Raw genomic sequence first — 20117 nt, 5'->3', positions numbered from 1 at the left:
CAAAATAAACGGACACATATTACCGCTTGAACGAACAGCATTTACTTGCCTCAAAGACAAAAGCGAGGAAATGAGATAAAGAAAGGATTTTAAGCCCGCACTTTAGAGACGGCAACTGACTTCTATTCTGAGAGTAAAACAACGCTGAAACGATATGCAATGGATACGACGTGAGGATGTAGTGGCCTCAAATGATACTCATAAAACTTTGGTTACCAATTCTGCTGATATACAGTATGCAACGTGACAGCACACGGCTGGTATAGAAAAAGTATTTACATATTACATGTGACGACGATCCATTTCAACATGAAAAGATTTATTTAAGGTGATATCGCCATTTTATCAGAAAGGGGCTTGATCCAAGGTTTTCTTTAAGTTAATAAAAAAAGTTATTTGATGGCATCTCTGCATCCAATTGTACAGGGGCTTGTAAAAACGTGTTGGTTAATAGGAGGCGTGTTTGTTAGGATGACGGGGGCCAACAGGTGCTGAGATGCCACACACTAAAACAAAGATTTCAAAAAGGAAAATAAAAACATCCTTTTCCCCACTACAAGGAAACATAAATGTACATTCCAGATATCTGACAATCATAAAGAGGCTCCAGTTAGTGTTAAAGGTTGAAGCCACAGGAGCTAAGGAATCAAACGGGCTCTCTATAGCTTCAACAACTTCACATGCAACCCTGAGGCAGACGCAGAGAGGACTATGGCTAATTGGGATTGCTCACACCTTTTCAAGCTTTATTACTAAAACAGTGGACTTTAAAGATACTGTGTATTAATGTTGCCAGACCTTGACAAATCCATTAATACAAAAAAAAAGAAAAATAACTAACATTAATGCAAAGTAGCAAAATATAATAAGCAAATGCGTGGTTGCAGTTTATGAATCTGCCGGATCATTTTTTTGCCACACTGGCTAGAAATCACAAAAGGAAAGACCCTTTCAAAGCATCTTTTGTGAACAGAAGCATGACATTATGAATAAGCCACTCTTAACTTTCCCACAGAGACAGGCCTTTCTTTGATGAGGAAATACTGTTTGCCACACAGCTAATAATAATGATAGAACTTCTACCAACATTGCCTAATGAATTATGAACAAAACAACTACTCTTGTAATCTGGTGAAGAAATGCGTTGTCAGATATTTGATGTGGAAAGTGTTCCGCATTATTTTTATGGGATAATATCCCTTTGGGCCATTAACGTCATCTCTGCTACAGAATTAACGTAATCAGGGGCAAAATGTATTTTCAGAAATGACATTTTACGACATTCAGTGTTCACATATATGCAGCTAGAAATGCCTTTCGGCCCTATGGCTCCTTCATTAGCCGTGGAATTTAAAACAAAGGAAACGCCACTATGAGCGATTGGGGGAATAGGAGACGGGAAGTACAGTGGACGAATCAAAACCACCGGCTTCAGAAGGATATGGCTTCTGAAATATAACTTGAGTGAAGATATTACTTACTCCTCCCTCCAAAAAAGTTCAAAGAACCTAAACCCACAAATATTGATTTAGAAGCAGGAGGCTGTGAAGCGTCTCTCTGAATCAAGATGTCAAGATGTTACATTCACAGCAGTGATAGCGGCCGGACTAAAACACAAACACGATGAGATGGTTTTTTTGGGCCTCTGACATACAATCTATTTTCAACCTGCAGATCCAGGATGTGCTACAAGCTCTCTGTGTTTAAGGAAACAATAAAGACACGCCTGTATATTATCACAGGGGTTGGCGAGGGGACGCTCACAGACCCTAATGACGGAAATATGTTCAATGTCTGAGATTATGTCATATAACCAACATGCCAATTGCATATTTCGCCCTGTTCTCTTTAACCTGAAATGACTGGCTCCTTATGTCACCTCCCTTTCCTTTTATGTGTATTCATTGAATTTTAAATATTGGCCATCATCGTTACGTTTGCATATTGCTCCTTATTAGCCATAAATGGCCTATTTGTTAATATAAAAAGGCATGAAGATAATTTAATTAGTTCTTTGACGTAAAAGTGGACCAACTTAACATTTTGATGGAAAATGACACGTATTTTCTTTTATCTCAATAATACATTTCCCCCACACACCCAAACTCTCATTTGGTTTTTCATTTAAAGATTCTGACTCTGTTGGATGGGATGTTGGGACTGAATCCTACAGAAAGTAATCTTCTGGAGTGAAGAAGAGGGACTTGGGGACAGCCCTGCTCTTGGATTCCTGCTGCCGTATTTCTTGTTTTTCGGTGTGTGTTCTGTACTTTTTCTCTGCACCAGTCTCTCCCCTTTTCTGGGTTAGCACTCGCCATCAGAGACCAGGAATATCATGGCTTCTTGTTTGCCAATGTCAGCCATGACCGTGGCCAGCTGGTTGATGTTGCCGCTGTGGAAATGCTGCGCCTCCCACAGGTCCAGGATCAGAGAGGTGGGGCTCGCTTTGGATGCAAAGAAACTCATGTGTCTACAGAGAGAGGAGAACATAACAGGGAGGGAATAATGAGACGCTTTTATTGAATCAAGTGATGGGCACATATCAAAACGGACAGTATCTCATTTTCGCTACAATAACCGAAAGCCTTTCCTGCCGGTGCTTTATAGAGCTACTGCTTTTTGTAACTCCATCAATGTCAGGTTTTATTATGTGTTATACTGCTACATCTCGATATGCTGTGGTTGGAGCTGTAAGTAAAAAATGATAAAAGGTATACGAACAGCTCCTGAAACTGCCATCAAATACAGAATCTCCAGCAATGTTCTATCTGAAGCTTAAGCCTCATTCCTCTTTATTTGATGTTGAAATTGCCCTAAATCCCATATTGTAAATCCTATATCGACTTTTCACAGTTAAGTCGGAAGTGACCTTTTCCATTTTAGGAGCAGAACCTTTACGATCAAGCCCAATCAATGACAACAAAGCAGTGGCCCCGGCCCGCTCTATATTTGATGTTGAGTGGGCCCTGATCCCCCCCGGTCCCCAGAACATGCTTGTTTGATTTAATGGCCTTTTTCTGTTCTCCAAATGTCTGGGGCCTTAACTGCTATGTAGAGCACACATGGCATTCAGAAAAAAGGGAGCAGAGTAAACTCTTGGCACAAAGAGAGATTGTGTTGTGTGAGTGTTTTTCCAGGTGAGAGAGGGGGTGAGACAAGAAGCCTAAAACACCCCTTTCACCTTGAGGAAAGGTTACCTCCCCGTATCTCCTGTTTGCCAAGTGAAGCGTTATGTGATGGTTATAAACATGTGGCTGCTTTGGCAGTACACACACTCTGCTGCTTTCAGTCAATTGGCCTGTATAGTGCACACTGCCTTCCCTCTGCGTCGGGAGAGCACAACAAAGGGAAGTTGGTCAACAAATTGTCTGGGAACAAACCTCAGTGTCATTATTCAGATAAAAAAAGAAGACAGAGCTTAGTGTGCGATGTGTCAGCCCCGCTTATTCACCTCGCTGTGTGAAACACCGGCTTATCTTGTATGGCTCAGACACGGCCGCTCGCTCAGTCTTAGGAGAGAAAGATCAAATAAAAAGGTTCTCGGCATTTTAAGTTTTATTGATTGGTCCCGTTCCGCTCGGTCTGAACGCTTTATACACAAGGAAAACAAACGCAGAACTGCAGCATGACAGAATGCCAAGAAGCGGCTGCCTATTCAGGACAAACATGTTGTTAAGGACAGATCAAACAACAGAGCATTTGTTCCTTCCTGAGGCCTAAATGAGAATTGATTATGTTGAGCAAAACACTGCTAATTAAACCTGTAGTGCATCAATTCAATTTGTGATTAATTGGGATAAATAAAGTTGAGTGGACAAATTAAGTGTACCCATTTGATCTCATTATGGGCTAGAAATTAGGATAAGGGATCAATGCGCCCTGTTTCAGGTGCTCCGGGGATACAGTTAGTGCGAGGATGAATTGCAGTCGGCACAGATCCAAACATGTTCTGTTTTTTTTGTTGCCGCTGATGGGCAGCTACCGTGCTACCTTACCAATTACAACTGTTAAGCAGAATGTAGCAGATACAAGTTTAGACTCAGACTTTAAGCTGCTTACCTGTTCTGAGGAGAAAAAAAAGGAATAAGGGGTTTGTGTTTTCTCTGAGAAATGATAGCAGTATCCACCAAGTCCACATTAATCCTATAAGGTTAGCTGTGTGATGAGGATTAGCTTGCTCAAGCAGAACTTTGTTTACCTAAAGTGAAGGAATAACATGCGACTGCTGTGATGCACTGTGCACTGCTTTGTGTGCAATAGCTGGCTACATTGCAACATGTTAACCTCTACGTTAGCATGACCCTTTACAATCAGTTTGATTAAACGTTCATTATTTTTAACAAGCTGTGTGTCTAGTGTTGTATACATACTGCTGTGCAGCATGTATTCTCCAGGGGATAAATGAGGCTCTGCTGCGTTTCTTCACTACCTTTGTGGTAGCTGCCTGTTCCGGCTGCTGCACAGATCATTGATCAGATGAGGCATTATGGTGCTGCACAGTTTGTATTTACCTCTCAAGTTTAAGCCTTTGTGCTAGCATTCTCCAGTCGGCTCCGTTGGGACAGGGGGCGTCCAGGCTGCTGCAGATCTTCTGCCTGATGAGGTACGGGATCTGAAAGGCGCTGGGCCCCGCTAGAGCTGTGGCGCTAATGTCCATTAGCAGGAACTCTGCGTCCACAGCTCGGGTGTCCTGCTGGGAATAACAGCCATTGAGCACAGCCTTCAGAAAACCAGCACTGTATCATTCCTTTATTACTGAAGAAAATGCTGAATAACGGCGGTTGCATAATGAGTCGCTAGCTCTAAGACAGTTGTAATGCATAACGTTACCTTGGCAATGTTGAAGTCGAGGCTGAAGCTCTGTCCCTCCCCCTCCACCTGCCAGACGCACAGCTGGCAGGTGAGCTCGCAGGTGCTGAGGCTGAGCCGCTCCAGAGTGAACGTGCAGTGCAGGTACCGCTGGGAGCCGTTCCAGATGTGGTAGAAGGGGATCTCCTGCAGAAAGAGACACGCGGCACACACAAACGGTAAAACAGGGGCTCAGTTAGAACCGCATGTCTAACACGCAGCATAACAGGACCGCCTACCTACAATACGCTGAGATCATCATTAATTACACTGACAGAAGCTGTCAGTGTCAGGTGAACATGGCTAAATATACCGCAGGCAGCCGACTGACACTAGTAGTCTAGGGTAAAGGGAGATAATGGGCTATTACTGAGAGAGGGAGCAAACTAACAAGTAAGTGTATTTCAGGAGATAACACTATATATATATCTCTGGCATGAGGGACTTTTCCTCTCTTTGTATGCACTGTGTGTGCATTTCTGGGCTGCGATACAAATGATGCTGATGGTGTCCAAGTCATCACTGCTTTGAATCTAAAACGCATCATGTGACGGGGTTGCGTGTAAAAGCTTTGAGTAGTAACACTGAACAGCACCAGCTCCTGTCTACCAGGGAGTGTTTGCTAGAATGTATTCAGGGCTGACAATTTCTACATCTTTCTCTCCTTTGCTCCATATTCATATCCCAAGAGGCGCAAAGCAGTAACCCCTTAGAGAGGAAAAATAAAACAGGGCACACTGACTCCTGACTTCACCCTGGGATCAACAGCTGACAGGAGCTGAGCCTTGGAGGGGAGTGGGACTGCAGATCAGGCTGCTCACCAAGTGGGGGCACTGTTACCCAGGGAGACGGACTTCAGAGGGGGTGAAACGCACAAAAGTCTCCACGAGGTGCCCCAGGGAGACTAAAGGCCTTTTTTGACCGCACTGTTGAGAGGGGAATAACACTTCCGAATGAACAGACACAGTCCGGAGAAATAAGCCCCTTCCTGGGTGCATTGTTGCTGCCGCTGCTTGCTTGGCAGCGCCTGTGTGTTCTCTGTGGGGACCTGGTGCTCAGTGCTCACAGAGATGCAGCCAGAACATTTTCTACTGCTTTGAACAGCCATCATGGCTCGTGTGGAGGCCGGGCTGCAGAGCAGGGGGACGCGCAGGTGCGGCGAGTGCAGGGTAGTTTTAGATATTTACATAGTGCTCTGCTCTAATATTTCATCTGTGCTCCCTTTGAGAGAGCGACATCTCAGATAATTAATCAGCTTGCAGCTCTGGGTTAGTGCACACAGCCCAGCTCCATTATAGCACACATTTACACCTTGGAGAGAGCCACAAGAGGACAAACACATACATGGAGGAGCCCACACTGAAAATGTTGCTTTGACTCCCAACACATCACTTCAAGTTGTGCCAAGAATGGAAAGGTTATTTGGACAGAGGAGTCGTGCAGCAGCGGACTGAAAAACACTGTCTTTAAAGTGATCAACTGAAGCCAAACCAAAACACACTTAATTAAAACTCTGAGCCAACTCGGATTAAAACAACTTTCAAGAGAGACCCTCATTAACAATAAAAAGTTGTTTCTGAAGGACTTGTGATTACTCACTGACATTGCTTTTGCAGACACGTACTCCATTCTTCTTTAATTTATCTGGAAAGCTAATTTAAAATAACTCGAGACGAGTATTGAATTGAGTATACAAACAGACACATTCGAAAGCCCTGTAACTGCTGCTCCACATATTTGACAGATTCAGCCAGGCACTTGTATTACAGCTCCGTGCTCCCACTCTGATCTTAAGTGACTTCCTGTGGCCTGCAGCCCAACACACCTGGTACCCGGCGAGCAGCTTGCTCCTCCAGTGAGCCTGGGGCATGTCGTGGATGGACAGGCGCAGGTTGTGGTAGCTGTCTTTGAAAAGCAGGATGTGAGGCTCGTCAATCAGCCGACCCCCGAGCTGCCGCTCCATCTGCATCACCTCCTGATGAAAGACGGGGGAGAGAGGAGAGGCGTCAGGGCTCAGAGGAAACACATTAACCATCACAGTCACAGAGGTAAGTGAAAATGTGCAAAACAATTCATAAATGTGGAGATTTCCTGTTCGGTGCATCAATCACACAAATCTCTACATAGCGGTGGGACATTTTATTTTAATATTATTTAACCTTTATTTAACCAGATGAAAACATTGAGACAAAATCTCATTTGCAATGCTGACCTGGCCAAGAAGGCAGCAACGTTACAGGTTACACATAACACAGACAAATAAAATACAGAGAACATAATTAAGAAAACAAAAGACGAAAAAGCAGTCACTACATTGTGCACATTAGGACAGTAAGCAAGGTGCACTACTTATTACTGCAAGAGCAGCTAGTGGTAAGGACTTCAGACAACTTCAATTTAAACACGCTATTGGGACAAGTGCCATCAGTTTGAGGCGTGATTGAAGGTCATTCCAAGACCAAGGACCATAATAAAAAGGACTCCTTTTCCCAGTAGGTACCTGGAACCGTATCCAGGCACTGGATCTGAGGTTGTGAGAGTCACAAACTGGAGCAAATCTGGCACATATGTAGAGTGGAAGCTTACCTAAAATGGCTTTATACAATAATAAAAACCAAAGCTGCATACTAAGTGAGGACCATCCAGTTAGGCTATACAGTTTGCAATGATGAGTCCTATAGGGTGCACTTGATATATATCGCAGCGCAGCATGGTAGAGTGGGTCAAGTTTGGCCAAAACAGTGGGACAGGCAAATCTAAAGATTGTATCACCGTTGTCCAGCTGGGACAGGAATAAGCCAGAGACCAACCTTTTACGGGAAGAAGTTGAAAAACAACGTTTAAGTCTGTAAAGGAAGCCAAGAGTGAATTTCAATTTCTTTGTTAGAACTTCAATGTGGTGTTTGAAGTTTAGATTTCTGTCCAAAATACACACGCAGAAACACAAACGCAGCATGAGGCAGGGCTGGAGTACATCTTAGGACAGAGAGGTAGTCTCCTTGCATGCGGCCGCAGAGCTTTAATGTCACCACAAGGTTGATCCGCTGTGTGTGTGTGTGTGTGTGTGTGTGTGTGTGCCCAGTCCCAGCCGCTGCATTAACATGCGAATACTGCAGCCTCCCCGGCCTACCAGCTACCTGGGCTGTGATGAAGGAAGTGAACGAGCCATTAGTCAACTGCTCATTGTTCTCGCATGGCAAATCCCCTTAATTTCATTTTTGTTTTTGTGCCAGGAGAGATTTGTAAATGCATGCTTAATATTTTAATCTCTGTGGGACTTGCTCAGCGGACCATTTGTCGACATCCAAATGACCATCTGGAATGGGATGATAATATCCGCCCCATTTTCATCTGATCTATCAATTCATTTTGAGCCGGGTGCTTTGTGCTGGACCAGTCTTTAAGAATCCAATACTTTGGACGGCGTTCACATGTACTACCTCCGATCAAGAGAGCATATTACAACAAAGAGAAACAGACCTCAGAAACAAGATATGTTCTTTTAATCTGTCTGAGGAGGGAAACAAGATGGCAGCAATGTGCAAACAGATAGCCAGAATGTGCCTCAGAGTCTCGGAGACATATCTCAAAGACAGAAGCTCCAAGAGGGAGATGTGGGTATAGATAGTGGCCATATGTTGAGCGCTGCATGGCGGCCCACGGTATGATTTCAGCAAAGACATCTCATTAAGGTGGAGAATGGCAGTAATTTCTATCTGCACAACACAGATTCAATTTTCTGCCCTCTTTCCCAGGAACGGGCTAGCCTGATTCCAATTATAATGGAAAGGAAGCTGTTAATTATCCATTTGGAATCTCTACCAGCTTTTGTTATTTGATGTGCTCGCACTTTTTTCGCTTTCGGCCCCGAGAATTGCATTTCCATGTTTGCGCAGTGCTAATTTCCATGTTTGCTTAATGCTTATCTTCTTGTTAACACGAAAATTATGCATCTCCACTCCTACATTTACATTGGTTTATTCCTTTCGCCCGAATGCCGCAGCAGCACATTAAAGATGTAGAACAATCTGACTGTATGTACTGTAGTCAGCTGGAATACTCTTCTCACTGTGATGTTACCCAGACCACTTACTGAGAGTGGGAAGGTCAGACAATGGCTCGGAATCAAAGCGTTGAGGTCTAACGAGTTAATAACAGGGGGCAGTGCATTCTCCACAGAATTAAAAGCCCTCTGCTATTATGTCTCTTACACAGACAAAAGGCACATTATGAGGGCACCAAAGAGGTTCATTTAACGCAGTTGTTAAGGACAATTATTTGTTGGGGGGCGATTAGCATTGCAAATTAGGGCTGGTGGGCTTTGATCAGGTCTTTGACCTATAGCAGCAGATCTTTAGGCTTGCTAGCAAGACAGAGCATTCAGAATGCCAATTATCTGATTATCAACATATAGCTACTAGAGTGAATTCTAAGTTGCCTGTCTAGCAGTTTGTCAGGTTCAAGGCTGACACGGCAGGATTACTACCAAACAGGGTCTAGGGCATGGCACTGCCTGACAGGGACACTGAGCCTACTGAAATACAAAACACAGGATGAAACACTTCCTGCTTTAAAGCACGGACACGCATGTCCTCGCTTTCAAATGACACTGTCTCGCTTGTATATTGTTTATGTGTTCCTGAGTGCCTGTGAGTGTGTATCAGAGTGGATTTTTTTGCAGGGTCTTAGCATATGTTCTGGACTGAGAGAATAATGGCCCTCTTTACGCCCCATTATCCTGTTAACAAATGACAGTGTGAGCGAGCTAATAGATGAGAAGCTAAATTTAACCGTATCATTTACTCTTTCTGTGGAAAAACAATGCAGGGCCTTTGAATTAGTTTATCAAATCACATATTAATCATCGAGTTGGTGCTAAATTGCGTTTGCCGTCGGTAAAGATAAGTTTCTTCACCCTGACCCCTTGTACAACTGTGGACACATTAAGATGCATGAGATGGGCGAGAAGTTCAAGTACTGCGGGAGAAAAACCCCTTTTGTTCTGACGGAATTTGAGATAGCCTGTGGTGTGTGTGCAGACTGTGAATTTAGAGCCAGGCCGAGCCAAGACCACCCCCTGACATTCAATGAGGCTGGCTAAAGAGAGTGAGATAGAGCAGGGAGGAATGAAAAGAGTAGGAGCGAAAGAAGAGAGAGACAGAGGCGGCTTAACATTTGTGTCTCCAGGTCACTAGAGTGGCCAGCTTTAGCAGGACAGATAACAGGATTACTGCAATCATGGCCACAGTTTTTCTATGACTTCAACCCCCTTCCCACCCTTACTCACTCATCTCCCAGCCCCGCTCCTCACCCGTCCCCTCATCCTCCCGGCTTGGACCGGAGCTGGGACTGTGATGGACTGGGGCTGGGCTCCACTGGGAAACAAGAGACACTCCTACAGCTAATCTCTTCGGGCTGGTGCTGACAGAAAGAGGTTAGTGGCTGCACCAAACTCTCTCTTGCAATGAAAACAGCCAGCCATTGGATGCAGGAAATCAAAGTATTTGCAGAGGCCTATATATAAACTGTATATAAATATATAAAAAAAGAACTGGACTGGTTCAAAGCTGTGGATTAAAAGATGCTGCTTCCCTCACAGCAAGGTCAAGCTACTACATGTGGTCTCCTATTGTTGTGGATTGGTGTGTAATAAACCGATTAACTTAACTAGCCCTGATGGGGATTAAAGCTAACGTTTGATCAGTTAATTAGTCAAGCTACATGTCATGAAACATAGGGAGATTCACAGGCTTTAATATCCTCATAAACTTATCCTCAACCCGCGTCTCTTAGCAATGTTGTCCCCCCCCACGTGTTTAAAAAATGTGCATTCATAGTGACGATCCATTTGGCTCTTTTCAGGCAAATGCATTTGTTTATAGAGAGTAGCCTGGCTATGTGGGCTCCATAAATCTGTGTATTTGTCAGCAGGATGTGACAGGCTTTTCCTCTCTGACTGAGAGTCTATCAGTCTGAGCTCCAGTGGCCGTGCCCGCTACAGTCAACTCTGATTAATAACTACAAATAGAAGGGACTTGTCTGCTCAGTTATAAATGGGGACTGTGTTTGCTTCGGAAAAGATGCACATTCTGCCTGATAAATCACAGAGCGGGACGGCAGAAAACAGCACACAGGAACACAGAAATATAATATGGAAACAATTTCTCTGCTGGGTGCAGTGATAAAGCTGACTGCCTAGTTTAACTTAATTCCAGCAATTACTGGGCTATGCTCTTCTGTATTTATATTCCTGTCGGTAACTATGTTGATGGAGTGATCAGAAAAACAGTTTGCATTACACACTGTAAAGCCTGGTTTTCTCTCCTCCGAGACATCAAAGCCAAACGCTTCTGTTCAGATGTAGCCTGCTGCTCAGGAGCTCAGGAAGAAAACGTCACAGTGGAGGGAGCACATAAAGAGTTTATGGGCCTTTTTAAACACAAATAAGAATAATAGCTTGAGGTCAAACACTGTATAAAAGACTCCAGGAGCCACAGTCTAACCAGTTGGACATCAATTAAACACCCATTTAACACTAGAACATACATTTTTACAATCGAGAGACTAAAAGCTAAATGTATTGGCCTTGTGACATGAATATTGATGAAAGCGTAAATTCTGTAGTCTGAAATACAATACTGGGAGTACAAAGAAACTCATTTCCTCACCATTTGGGAAAATGTATGGCTGTTAAATGTCACAAACTCACTACAATTATGATTCAAGAGACCACAAAGCATGATAGGGGCTCTGTGATTACATTTAGGCACAGCAGGGCCTTGAGCCCAATGCTAACATCAGCATGCTCATCATTTACATGAAAAATGCTTATGTTAACACAAAGTAAAGCTATTGCTAATGGGGGAAGTCAGGATATCACACAAGTCAGGATGAATTTCTAGGGACATGACGGTTTATTTAAAAATAAATACGGCAATATATCCAATAGGCCTAGTTTGTTAAATAGAGATTTTTCTATGTGGACCAAAGTAATGGATGACCATCCATCAATAGAGCTTTGCTTCTAACATGGCACAAAAAAAATTGCAAAATGTACTGGATTAGTATTTATGGTGGCCTCTCATAAATTCTAGCACTCGATACATAAAAACTGACTTATATTTCAACCTCCATGAGAAGAGTAAATCTGACTGGTTTATAATTCATGATAACTGTAGGTCTACAACAACACTGGCCTTACAAACACAGACGTGTGGGTGTAAAGGAAGAACATTTGATTATCAATGTTTTTATGTTCCACTATTCAACATGGATTATGCTCAGCGGTAAACATACTGAGCATTTTATTCATCAAACCAAAAGCTGACAGATTGTGAATTCCGCAGCTAAAAATAAAAAAACAGCCGCACCATATTTCGATCCTATAACGACACCTTTCTGGCCCCCATCCAGTTTAATTAGATGATGCTGTTAGGTATGTCTCTGTATTGAATCAGAGCCTTGCTTCACTGCAGGTGTTTCAATCAGTGGTGGGATGGCACAACATCAGTGAAGCCTTCCCACAGGTCTTGCTGGGAACAAACGAGTGCACAGTGAGGGCGCTACCAAACGCAGATCATGTCTCCTCTGCTGCTGCGCCAGCCTTGGCTGAGCCCATCAAGAGTGGGACACACATTAAATATTAACTTAATTGGTCCCAGCAGAGTCCTGCCAACATACGGCAAGCATCAGACGGAAATGTCACTGTTTCCCAAGAGCCCCCACACACTTAGGATCAAAGACAATAACATTGGTTCTAATCTGCTGTAATTTGGAGATAAGAGATTGTGCATTAGTGTAGAGTGTAGCATTTGTGTATCTGTTAGTGGGCGTGTGTACATGTTATTTTCGCTGATGGAGGATTGTCAAAGAAGACTGACAGCCCAGCGGGGGACTGGAGAGAAAACCTCAGTAGGATTTCCACAGATCCTTCTGCATCTGAGCAGCCAGCAGAAAAAGCAGAGAAATGTCTTTCTGCTCGGTTTTTTCATCTCCCATCAAAAGTACAGCCGCTTTAATGCATGGAATGTCAACTTCTTGTCTGAAAAACCAGGCAAAGTGCATTTGCAGACTGTCATAAAATTCACATGTGCTGAAGGTGTACTTGTACATCAGCAGAAACATAAAACAGGCTGCTGTGGCGCTGCACAGCACCACACACTGCTACTCCTCCAATGTTGCACACTACAATTAACTCTAATGGTAGCCATAGTGAAAGTCTAATCATAAATGGTGCATTTTAAAGATAGTGATTAGTAATTAGGCTGAAACTCTCTGGGGAAGTTTAATCCCCACTCAAAGTGGTTAATGTACTTGCCAAATGAACTGCTCCCTCCATAATAGCACCAAGAGCAGTGTGAAGTCGAGATTACTAAACAGTGTGGGCCGCTTTCTAAATCACTCACTAAAAACTACAAAACCCTGGAGACGCCGTGGCTTACCACAGGACCAGGTTGTGTGAGAAACGAGGAGCTAATGCACTCAAGGGCACCGGGGGAGCCGCAGAGTACGGCAGCACAAGTGCTGGAGTCAACAAGCTCAGATGTCCTTTTCCTGGCTAAGAGATGGGGACGGACACACACACACACACACACACACACACACACACACACACACACACACACACACACACACACACACACACACACACACACACACACACACACACACACACACACACACACACACACACACACACACACACACACACACACACACACACACACACACACACACACACACACACACACACACACACACACACACACACACACACACACACACACACACACACACACACACACACAGAGTTTTTGTGCACCAGCAGCCTTCCTGCATCCAGCACAGGACGCGCAAGGTCATTTTAACAGTCACACTGCAGCAAAACACCACTGGGTCACCCGATGATCTGAATATATAGAGACAACCCCTTCATTACAACTGCTTTGATAGCAAGTAAACAGAAAGAGGTTGATATCTGCATAAAGTGCTTTCTCTGCAGAGCTGAGATAGCTGTTAAGGTTTTACTTCCTGTACGATACATTTTACATTTATTTCAACACCCAGTTGAATGTCAGCCTACAATTTCCCTCAGCATGCCTGCTAACATGCAATATCTGTGAGAAACACAGAGAAATATCAGCAGGGGCAGAATTGAGCCACAAAGAGACAGATGTAAGCGAAGAGAGATTTTGGTAATTCTCGCCCCACAGCTAGAGGCTGTGCACAGTTTTCATCTCATCTGCAGCGTCTTGAATATGAGAGTGCTAATTTCAGTTTGAGCCCCCACTGTCTGCCATTGTTTATGTCCCACAGTCATACATAGATTGTGTCAGTGGCAAACCTCTGCACACGGAGGTCAGCCATTACAGCTGGCAAAAGTGGACTTGATGAGGAAGTGGCTCATTTTGTGAGTGTCAGATGAAGAGGAAAAGCTTGGAGAGGGGTGCCGGGAGAAATAGCGAGAGCCCAGGGTTGCTGGGAAAAGATTGGGGCAGGCTCTCCTTTTAATTTACTAATTAACCATGCAAATGCAAATCTTAACAGGCTACTTAGAGGCAGTCCTCGGGGGAGGGAGGAAGGCATTAGTGCTTGATTATACTCTGTCCATGTGGAGAGCAGAAAAAGAGAAGCGAAATATGCTGTTGAACAAAGTGATGGGAAACTTCTTGGCCCTCGGCAGCCAAGCGGAACCACTGACAGCAGGAGAGGATTAAACATCTCTGTCGGCATTCACACAAAAATGCACTATCGAGATGTATACTATCAATAATCAGGAAATATGCATTGTTTCAAGAGGGGAAACATGTGCGCCACAAATCACACACCTTTGTTCTGCACATGGTGTAATCAGGCTTGCAACATTGTTCAATTTACCATGGCGACGCCTAACTCCTACATGCCTTGGCTGATATCTACACTGTAAAAAAATATTTTGGATTTTAGTTCCTTTAACTCATTTATGTGAGTCAGGTCACCTACATTTGGCCAAAAAGTTGAGACAACTAGAAACGTCAAGTTTGAATCCATTCAACTTGTCTGTGAAATTAAAATAGTACACTCAATTCAGAATGATGAGTTTGCTCAGCTTTTGCACATGCGCAGAACACTGCCCCTGCAAAATTGTGTGTGTCAACCCGTGCATCCAGCATCCTCCCTCACCTCATGGAACAAATTGAAAACTAAGCCTGCGCGGTGCGGTTGAAATTGTGAAGAATTAGAAGAAGAATTACAAAAGGTGAGTTAATAATTGCTTTTTTCCGAGTTTAATGTTCAAATGTACCTATATATGTATAACGTTTATTAGAGGCTAAACCTAACTAGCCACGGTGGCCGTGTTTCCCCTCTTAGTTAGTGTAGCTAGCTAACGTTAGCTAGCAAGTGAATTCAGTCGTTGCAAGAGCCAAAATGTGCATGGGGGTTTCAGAATGGTTTAGTTTCCTGGGATATATTCAAGATTCAACATCTGTATTGGCCATGTACATGCTTCACACATACTAGGAATTTGTATAGGGCAGTGGTTCTCAAACTTTTTCACCTGGCCAGCTACTTTCAAAATGACCAACGGTTAACTGGGTGGGGTTGCTATGGCGTTTACTAGGGATGCTCCGATCAAACAAAACAACACATTATTACATTCAAACTAACTACTTATAGATGAAGTACATCATTCAAAAGTTTAGATTCACTTTGGATAATAACACGGGAGAAACGGAGGCTCTATTTTCCTCTCTCTTCCGACAGCCAGTCAGTTTCAGACTCATGCAGCTCGCTAATCCGGTAATGAGTGACGAATAAACATATTTATAACTAGTTTAGCTTGTTCCAGAGGTAGATAAAAATAGTTAAGTGTGTTAGGTCTAACTTGTGTGTGTGTGTGTGTTCCGCTCAACGGTCCCTCACAACAGGAGGAGCTGCGGCGGTGATCATGTAGAGCTGCGTGTGGCGGAGGTTGAAAGCAGATGGCCAGCATTGTTTTCAGAAAGACAAGTGAGTATAAAGCTTTCACATGTACACCCCCTCTTTATAATTGAAGAATAATTTTAAAGAATTGTTTATTTGTCATTAGGGGTGCAACAACTAATCGACTTAATCGATTAAAATCGATTACCAAATTAGTTGGCAACTAATTCAGTCGTCGATTCGTTGGTGACGTCATCACATGTGTTCTACACCCCGTTAAACTCCAACGTTATCGCTCTTTTTTATCGATACAGGAGACATTTAAAACATATGTCATATGTATTATTGCTACATAAACATTATATCGCAGTCTTAGTGTCGCCAACTCCGTTTCTAATATGCAATATGACTACAAAATGCGTCTATAATGTATTTTCGATCTTCCCAATTCAGACGAGAGATCTCTCCCCCGCCTGCTTGCGAGGGGGCGGGGCAGTTTACACACACGCAGCTGCTACATGCATGCAACACACACACGGAGGAGATGGCGGAGAGAACGCGCTCCGAAGTGTGGTTAAACTTTAGCCGTCTCGATGTGAACAATGCTCGTTACCAAAAGTGCAATAACAGTTTATCATGTAAGGGTAACGTTTCCACGTCAGGTGTTATGTATGCTAGCAGCATCACACAGAGTTAACTCAGTTATAAAAACATGGGTTAATGATTAGAGGAAACGGAGTTATTTATTTTGTTAAAGTTTCAGCTATTCTGTTTACAGTTCTGTCATCACATTATTTAATATGATTTGTTAAAACATTGTTGTTTCTTTTGATGTGAAATATTATTTATTTAATTTAAATAAAAAGCAATGTTAGTTTTGTTCACAATTTGTTTAGTTAGTTTACCTTATTTCTTGTCAAAAGAACCGTTAATAGCCTACTATCGTTAAAAGGACCGGATCGATAAGCAGTATCGATATAAGTAGTAGTACAGTTAAAACCTTAACGAGCCGATTAATCGTTTAATCGTTTCATTAATCGATAGATTAATCGATTATCAAATTAGTCGTTTGTTGCAGCCCTATTTGTCATACAGCTTTGACACATCAACACATGCGTGCAGTGGGAGGCGACACATCAACACAAAAACACATGTACAATGAAATGTGCTCTGCTTTTCACCCATCTGTGCTGCCCTTCGTCCAAGGGCAGCCAGGAGCAGTGGGTGTCTGCAGGGGCCGCTCCCTGTCCAATCTTGGGTCAGGGACGAACAGGAGAGCAATCTATTCTTCTGAATGTTTTAATATTGGGGTTCTGTTTTGGTCCTTACAGATTGCTGCTGAGTTCACGCGTCTTGTGGCTGCTGACCTCCCCAAGTCCTTTCTTTCTGGACTCGACCGGCATTTGCCAAGACTGCTCGAGTTGTACAAAGCACGAGAGAGACGCGACACAAAGATTCACCGTCTGCTGGAGTCTGAAGTAAGTCAAGAAGTTGCTGTTAGATTGCTGCTAGACCGCCCCGTTAATACAGTGATGTCTTTACATGCCGGAGACCAAACTCTTTTATTTTTTATCTCGGTGAACATTTTAGTTTTTGAAAGACTAGCTAATAAATATGGATTGAAGCAGAATATTTTGTTTGATAAAAACATGTTGTCTATGATGAAAATTAATACATCTATCTTTTTTACAATAAATGTTGACTTTTGGACTTTACAATGCCATAAAAACACATCCAAGCAACACATTAATGTAACAGATCACATGTAATATAGTCAGATCTATCGTGCTCTAGGTGGGCAGTGATATATAAGCCTATTCATTTAGCATTCACACAGTCGGTGATATTTTGCCAGCTGTCCTTTCTGCATTTGTCCGTTTAAACTGTTGCTTTTAGCTGGTTTATGATTTTAACTTCTTGGTTCTTACGATCCGCGAGCACCATGCTGTGATTGGTCAGTAGGCGGCGCTTTTGTACGAGTTGATCTGATATCACGAACATAACCTGCTCCGGAGCAGGTTAGGCATTCAGCATAAGTTACCGCGTTGATCTATCCCAGTAAGAAGTGAACCACCTTCGTAGTACAGAAAACCCTGGGTTAAACCTGAAGTGACCTCGCTAACCTCAAATCTTGCTTCGTAGTACAGGCCCCTGGTCTGTCTAGTTTATTTTCTTGATGCCTGTTTTGATGTTTTTGCAGAACTCCAACCAGAACAGAAGGTCTGCAGCACTTCTTGGACTGCCATATTTCATGAAGGATCCCTCCAACTTCATCAAGTTCTGCGAGGTACGTTTCAAACTTAATAAGAGATGAGTTCCTTAGTGTTAATGTAGCACCCACCTTGACAGGCCATGTTCTTGCAGATGAATTTCATCTGTTGCCATCAGGGCGTAGATATGCTCTACCTGCTCTTAAGACTAATCGCTTTTCAAAATCATTCATCCCCTCTGCACTCAAACTTATACATTCTTGGTAGGTTTTTTAACTTGACTATTTATTTATTTATTTATTGTGATGCTATGAAACTACTTATCGTGTAAATTGGAATGATCCACATCTCTGCCCCCGGGTGTATCTATCTGTGTGTTTTTCTTCCTGTATGTTCCTCCCTGTACATGACATAAACTGCTCACAACCAATTGCCCCTTGCGGGATTAATAAAGTTGTTGATTGATTGATTAGTTATTCAATGTTTTCTGATATAATTCAGGCCACTGACTCAGAGGAGGCGGCAGCTGTAAACGGAGTGGATGTTGGCGTACTGATCGTCACAGAAGAACGGGAGCCGGCAGCCCTACCAAGGAATATTGCGGATGTTGCTGTGATCCTGGAGGGGCGCATTGTTTTGCGCAAGCTGCGAGATGTACCAACCGGCTTTGCTGTGCTGATGGGCATACTTTACAGCCTCAACATTGATTATCCTAAGGGACTGAAAAATACCTTTGAGGTCATTCAGAAGGTAATCATGGACATTGGGGGAGGCCCCTGCTCTGCTCGGGCTCATGGACTGCGAAACAAATTGCTTCAGGGCACAATATAGAGATGTGGTTCCCTTCCCTGTCTGGGTTCCACCTTAAGGTTATTTAATGTGGTTATTTGATGTGCTGCACAACTCCAAGGCAGCCAGCAAGACTTGTTCTGTTCCAGCTAAACTGCATTACAAATGTTTAACAATTTCCATTTAAACAGGGTGCTGGATTTTCCCTCTGTTGTTAATTTTGGAATTATATGTTAGCTTGTTATTTTATGAAATGATAATATATCTGTCAAGTATAGAGTGCCACAGTGACGCATCCTAAAACCCGGAAGTAAGCTGCACATGGGTTCCTTCGACAAAAAGCAATTTCTCCATAGGATTTTGGAAAATAGCTCGAAATAAGGTCTGTGGTTGAAACACGTTTAAGAGACAGATCACGTTTTGTTCAGCCGGATAATCTCCACATGTCTACCCTATTTATATAATTTTCTAATCATAAATATAATCGATAGATTTATGATTGATAGATTTATGATTAGAAAATCATGAAAGTAGGGTAAACATGATATTATCCGGATGAACAAAATTTGATCCGTCTCTTAAATGTGTCTCAACCACAGACCTTATTTCGAGCTAGTTTCCAAAATCCTATGGAGAAATTGCATTGCTTTTTGTCGAAGGAACCGGAAGGAGTTTACATCCGAGTTTTAGGATGCGTCACTGTGGCACTCTATACATGTTTATACAGATTCGGTTAAAGGCACAACTTTTCATTGTTTATCCACGTAAATATGAACCAATACAATATCTGTTTGCTGAACTGTAGCATGTTTTTAAGTTTGGCTTGTTTGCAGTTGGATAGATGTTTCAAAGAAAGGCGTTGCCTTTAAACATATATTACTCGAGGCATAGTTCGTTGTTCTATTAATAATGTACTGCTGATGTTCTGCCTTGAGCTACTGCACTTTCAACAAAGTTACTACATTATGAATAAATGTATGTTTTTGATTGTTAATTGTTTCAGAAATTCACTTCACCAGTTTGAAAATGTTGGATTCGGTAGCCAGAGCAATTGTTAATTCAAAAAAGTTTTCTGAATTTAAGATTGCTAGACCAGACAACTTTCTATGTTCACTGAACATAAAGTCAAGTTTAAACAACTTTAATAACTTTGTTGGTACTGCTAAAACGAATAAGTTGATGAGACTTAGGGTAGTCTATCAATTGAACTAATTATTCTAAGTTTAAGACACTTAAGGGTGAGTTGAGAGAATTTGAGAAAAGTTGTTGATGCAACAAAAATATTTGTTCATTTGACAAAAAAAAAGAAGTTCACCGAATGGTTTACTTGCTTTATTTAGAGTCCTGTGAACTTGGTTTTTTAAGTTG

The 20117-nt window shown here is 42.6% G+C and overlaps 1 protein-coding gene and 1 long non-coding RNA gene across 7 annotated transcripts in view; one reads left to right on the top strand and one right to left on the bottom strand.

Moving 5' to 3' along the window:
- Positions 1–120: 120 nt before the first annotated feature.
- unc5a (unc-5 netrin receptor A) overlaps positions 121–20117 on the bottom strand; it is a 144554-nt gene continuing 124557 nt past the window's right edge. For 3 of the 6 annotated variants that reach the window (XM_034232580.1, XM_034232582.1, XM_034232583.1), the window contains 4 exons: positions 6674–6823; positions 4831–4995; positions 4512–4693; positions 121–2470 (listed from right to left, as the gene is read on the bottom strand). In XM_034232580.1, the coding sequence (XP_034088471.1) occupies positions 2305–2470; positions 4512–4693; positions 4831–4995; positions 6674–6823 (663 nt within the window). In that variant the 3' untranslated portion in view covers positions 121–2304. The remainder of the gene's footprint in view (positions 2471–4511; positions 4694–4830; positions 4996–6673; positions 6824–20117) is intronic. The other 3 variants (XM_034232581.1, XM_034232584.1, XM_034232585.1) reach the window with 1 other exon arrangement.
- On the top strand, positions 14802–19035 carry LOC117556956. Its single transcript, XR_004570643.1, has 5 exons — positions 14802–15085; positions 15756–15837; positions 17082–17228; positions 17951–18037; positions 18462–19035. It is a non-coding gene; the product is annotated as an uncharacterized LOC117556956 (long non-coding RNA).

This window comes from Gymnodraco acuticeps, unplaced genomic scaffold (assembly GCF_902827175.1).
Source record: "Gymnodraco acuticeps unplaced genomic scaffold, fGymAcu1.1, whole genome shotgun sequence".
Lineage (NCBI taxonomy): Eukaryota > Metazoa > Chordata > Actinopteri > Perciformes > Bathydraconidae > Gymnodraco > Gymnodraco acuticeps.
This window is presented reverse-complemented; position numbering and strand designations above follow the sequence as displayed.